Here is a 4,835-nt window from a genome sequence, read left to right as displayed (position 1 = left end):
ACAAGAGTCAAAATATTTGATCAGGCATCTCAGCCTTCCTCTTAGCAGCCCTGCTAAGTGCCCTGCACCCCTAGGGCAGGAAGTCAGCTGATGGACCCGGGAGAGAGGTTTGGAAAGCAAAGAGGGCCAGGCCTTTTTGCACACTGCGTCTCAACCCCCAGATGGACATGGGCCTAAAGCTGGGCCATCTCACACTGACTGGCAACTGGCAGATTTCAGACCCCAATGCCATCAGCCCACCGTCACCCTTGACCCCACAACCAGCAAGAACAAAAAGACCAAAAGCCTGTTTCTTCCACTAGCCATGAGCACAGTTCCTCTTTTCCACCAGGAAAGCTGTAGTCGTTGTGACACCCTGTATACCACCCCCTCCAAGGAGGATTGGATTCAGTGTTGGTAGAGTGGCACCAAGCCAGAACCTAGTCAACCAACACGGAGCCAGAGGGAGAAGGCCTGGGGAGGGAGAACCTCAGTGGCGCTCAGCATCAACTGGCTTTGGGATGGGGGCATGGGATGGAGCAGTCTCTTAGCTTCCCATCTGTTGATGAGGACCAGCAAGAATTTACAACAGGAACGCAGCTTCCACAGCACATTCAAGGGAGGGGAGCTGCCGCTCTGGGCTTGCCTGGCGGGAATTAGCTTATGTACCAAATTGTTTGTGACAGTGCTGAGCAGGAGGCACTGGCTTGTGGGGAGGAAGGCTTTTTTAAACAATTTGGTTAAAATGTTCAAATTGCCAACCCTGACTCTTGCCCTGGAGAGGAGGGCAGCTGCCTGCTGTTGACTCCCTGATGGCTGGAGCAGTGGAAGCCACTAAGAATGGCTAACGATCACCCAAGCTACAGGCAAAGGCAATCTCATGTGTCCGCAGCCCAAGGCAGAGAGAGACATGGAGTTTACCACCTCCCCAGCAGCCTCTGCCACTGCCCAGCGTCTTGATGAAACAGTATGGAAACCTGGCTGTCATTTATCCAGGTGTCTGCCTACCTGGCACAGGAATGTGGGCTTGGGGAGTGGAACCCCCACCTTAAAAAGAGGTGAGGCAATGGAAAGGACCAGAGGGCCCTGATTCAGCAATTTACAGCACCTCGGAGCTCGCCAGCAGCCTCTCATTTGCATCTGGATTCTAGCCCTGGCATCTGTCTCACCCCCCTCCACGTACAAAGTAACCCCACTGTCTTTCCACAAAGCCAGGCGCTCGTTAGCCTAACAGCAGACCATAGCCCTCAGTGCCCAGAAATTTTATGTAAAAAATGAGAACCAAACCAGGCTCCCACTAATTTAGAATTGAAACAACCCCAAAGCTAAAATAACCCCAATTTTTTTCTATGTTACACAGTCATCAGTGAGCTTTATAATTTTGTCCTTCCTTTGATAGGTCTATACTTTGTCCTATCAAAGTAAGACTCATTTATGTTTAGTCTAGTTTGTGTTAAATGTGTTTTGTGCTATCCTGATTCCTTTAAAAATGGTAATTCATTCATGAGAAATATGATAAGTATTAACCAGACTGCCCCATTCCTGAACCATTTTGCATAATTGAACATGTATTCTATCAGCCTCTTCCTTTCCCCCAGGGATAGAGACTGACATCTCTTCATACAACCCCTGGGCTCTCGCCCAAGCGAGCAGGAGAATTCAGGTTTGGTCTTGTGTGTGTGTTTTTTTTCCTCTCGGGTCATCCAATCGAGTGACTGGCAGGGTGAAGTCGTCCAAAGTCTTTGAGGTCTAAGAGTCCCAGATTCAAGTTCACATACTGGCTGTGTGGCCTTGAGGAAGATCCTTTCATCTTTTTTTACTGGCTTCCTCGTAATATTTCATAGGGTTATTGTGAACAATAAGATAGCCCATCTCACATGCCTAGGCTGTGTCTTACACAGAGGAGTGCTCAGTGACCAAATCTTGCCCTCTGCATCTCTCACTGCCACCTTGGGAAAAGCTAAGAAGAAGGTTCTTTCTGCAGAACCTTGACGACTCCTCTTTTGGTTTGGGGTTAGAACTTTAAAAGGGCTAGTAAACAAAGGGCCTTTTCACTTCTTAAGTCAGAATTATAGGCAGCAGGGAACATGGAACTCCTGCTTGCCCAAGTTGGAACCCTAGGATCTGGAGGCAGGGCTGCAGCTCCAGGGACCACGCTCAGTGTGGGGCACCAGTAGGAGAGGAGCCACACTGGGCTGTGTTTTCTCCAGTGGTGTTGAAACGAGAGTGCACTTGAACCGACAGAGGCAGTGGAGGCAGGAGGAGTAGGGAAAGGTGGTCCCAAGGCTTTGGGAGAAAAGAGAAGGTGAATGGAGCTGTGAGATGAGGTCCCCTCTTCCCTGTTCAGTGCCATGATCCTGCTCCATCCGGGGGAAGAGGCCTCTTCACATCCGGGATAGCTGGAGGCCTCCAGAGCCAGTGGCCTGATGAAGACTCTGAGTTATATTATTGTACCAAGAAAGGGGCTTTTCCCCTTGGGCCACCCTAAAACAGGTCTTCCCAGCCTCTCTTTCCTGAGCCTCCATTTCTTGTTTGTAGATGATGGCATGGTCAAAGGTAAAAATCCTCACAGGCCTCAGGGGAAAGGGTTCAGATCCGGGAGTATTTGACGGGGAAAGGGCCTCCTTCTCAGAAGGAATCTTTTTAGGAATTACTCGCCTAAGAGAGTCCCTACCCTAGACAAGTTGTAATCACCAGACCTCCAGTCTCCAGGCCAATGTGGTTCATGGACTGCCTGCTTCAGAGCCTTCTGGGGAAGGACTGAAAATGCAGAATTCCTGGGTTGTACCCAGGAGCCAGCGATTCAAGGTTTCTAAGAGGAAAGGCCCAGGAGCCTGCATCAGATTCTTATGCACGCTTGAGTCCGAGACTCACTGCTCTCAGCATCCCTTTCCTCGGAGCTTTAAAAGCTTCCAGAGTCGCCTTCCTCTTACCGCTTTGAGTATCTTCCAAGTAAGCCAAGGAAGGTTTTTACTTCACAATGTTTGGCTTTTGGGGAGTGCTCTGACGCAGCTTTGTGGGCCTCCAGAACCAAAGGCGTGAGTGCTTAATGGAGGAGTGTCATTGTCCCTAACCTTATTCCTCTGTCCCTGCAGCCCCACCAGCTACTGGAAGTCCCTTGCCCCTGACCGGTCAGATGATGAGCACGACCCTCTCGACAACACCTCCAGACCCCGATACTCCCACAGCTATCTGAGTGACAGCGACACAGAGGCCAAGCTGACGGAGACTAACAAATAGCCCAGGGGAGTAGTTCGCAGCCCTTTCACCCCACGGCCTATGGCTGCCTGGGCACCACTCCCAGGAAGTGGTGGGGCGCCGGTCTCCCCCACCCGACTGCTGATCTGCATGGGAAACACCCTGACCTCCTTCTGTCAGGGGGACGTTCCAGGCTATGGGTGTCTGATGTCCACGTGGAAGAGGTGGGGGAAAGAGGAGTTTCTGAAGAGAACTTTTTGCTCCTCTCTGCCTCAAAATGCCAGATTCTTGGCTTCTACCCTGGGCCACTGTGGACAATGGCAGGTGGCCTGGCACTGCATGGCGCCAGCACATTGACCTCCCTCTCAGCTCCCTGCTCAGGGACGGTGGACAGGTTGCCTACTGGGACACTCTAGGTTGCTGGGTCCATGGGGAGGATTGGGGGAGGAGCAGCAATGCCTTCCCTCTCGTGTGGGGTGGGGGCTCTCTTCCTGGTGCCTGCTGTCTTTCTACTTTTTAATTTAAATACCCAACCTCTCCATCACAGCTGCATCCCTGAGAGTGGGAGGGGGCTGCAGGGGTAGCTGGGGCTCCCAAGAATGACTCGGGAATGTCATCTCCATCTTCACCCTTGAGAGAGCAGTCCTTTCTCTGTGCAGCTGGAGACATTGGTGAGCAGAGCTGGGTCTTGGTTCTTACGAATGAGTTCGGGAGGGGCTCTCCAGTACTGCTGGGCTGGGTTGAGCAAGCCTATACAGACAAGTGTGCGTGTGGACCATCCACACCTCCGGCCCCCACCCCACCCTCTTTGTCTCAGCGTGTTATGTGCAATGACCTATTTAAGATAAACCCATTCCAACTACAGCAGTTCAGGGCTGATCCAAGCACTGCCTCCCTCCTGCTCTGTCCAGGTAGCCTGGACCATAAACTCAACTTGAGAGGGAAGACTTGGGGTTGAGGGCTTGTCATCAGAAAAACTGAAGATGGAAGTTTTGGCCATTAGACATGAGTCCTCACTCTGTGTCCTGAGCCCATGTCATTCTTCTTCTTCCAACCTCCCTGCCCCCACACACTTACCCCAGACACAACACCATGTGGTCTGGAGGTCCCAGCCCCCACCCTAAAAAGGTTATCCCTAACAACTCCACCAGACTTGGGAGCCCAAGGGCAGTGCCTGGTGCTGCTCCCATCTGCCACCCCTCTTCTCTCCTGCAATTGGTTTGTACTCACTGGGCTGTGCTCTCCCCTGTTTACCTGATGTATGGAAATAAAGGCCCTTTTCCTCCTGGCTTCGCCAGTTTTCCTGCCTGCTCCTTCAGGCTCAGGTAAAGTCCAGATTGGTCCTGGGGGCGAGTGGGCAGAGGTGGGATTCTGATGGGGACTGTGAGGGCGTCACTCTGGTCTCTGGCCTGCTCCCCAAAGTGTCAGACCAGTGCCAGTTAAAGAGCTTGGGCAGCTCATTTTGGGGCAGGGAGAGGTAGTGGGATGAGAGGATTGGCCAAGGAAGACACAAGCCCCACCTTTTATGTGAAGAGCCTAGGGACTGTGATTCAGGTTAGCAAGGGTAGCAGAGCCTCCAAGCCTCATCCTCCCTGGCCTCCACAAGGGAATGTTGAGATCCCTCTGATTGTTAAATCTCACCAATTACAGAGATTCTA

General features: G+C 52.0%; 2 protein-coding genes across 2 annotated transcripts in view; both read left to right on the top strand.

Moving 5' to 3' along the window:
* Nucleotides 1-4,465, top strand: part of MYO18A (myosin XVIIIA) — a 121,644-nt gene extending 117,179 nt beyond the window's left edge. Inside the window, exon 42 of the mRNA XM_011990361.1 lies at nucleotides 3,075-4,465. Within this exon, the coding sequence (XP_011845751.1) occupies nucleotides 3,075-3,219 (145 nt within the window). The 3' untranslated portion in view covers nucleotides 3,220-4,465. The remainder of the gene's footprint in view (nucleotides 1-3,074) is intronic.
* TIAF1 (TGFB1-induced anti-apoptotic factor 1) lies at nucleotides 3,089-4,465 on the top strand. The gene has a single exon (XM_011990360.1). It carries the CDS (start codon nucleotides 3,788-3,790, stop codon nucleotides 4,133-4,135), a length of 348 nt encoding a protein of 115 aa, XP_011845750.1. The 5' UTR covers nucleotides 3,089-3,787; the 3' UTR covers nucleotides 4,136-4,465.
* Nucleotides 4,466-4,835: the final 370 nt, after the last annotated feature.

The sequence above is a fragment of the Mandrillus leucophaeus genome, unplaced genomic scaffold, assembly GCF_000951045.1.
Source record: "Mandrillus leucophaeus isolate KB7577 unplaced genomic scaffold, Mleu.le_1.0 Scaffold379, whole genome shotgun sequence".
Lineage (NCBI taxonomy): Eukaryota > Metazoa > Chordata > Mammalia > Primates > Cercopithecidae > Mandrillus > Mandrillus leucophaeus.
Note: the sequence above shows the minus strand (reverse complement) of the source record. Positions and strands in the feature narration are given on the sequence as shown.

Bases quoted from the DNA above. Each gene is read 5' to 3' on its own strand.
- TIAF1 (XM_011990360.1), top strand. From the start codon at position 3,788: ATGTCATCTCCATCTTCACCCTTGAGAGAGCAGTCCTTTCTCTGTGCA.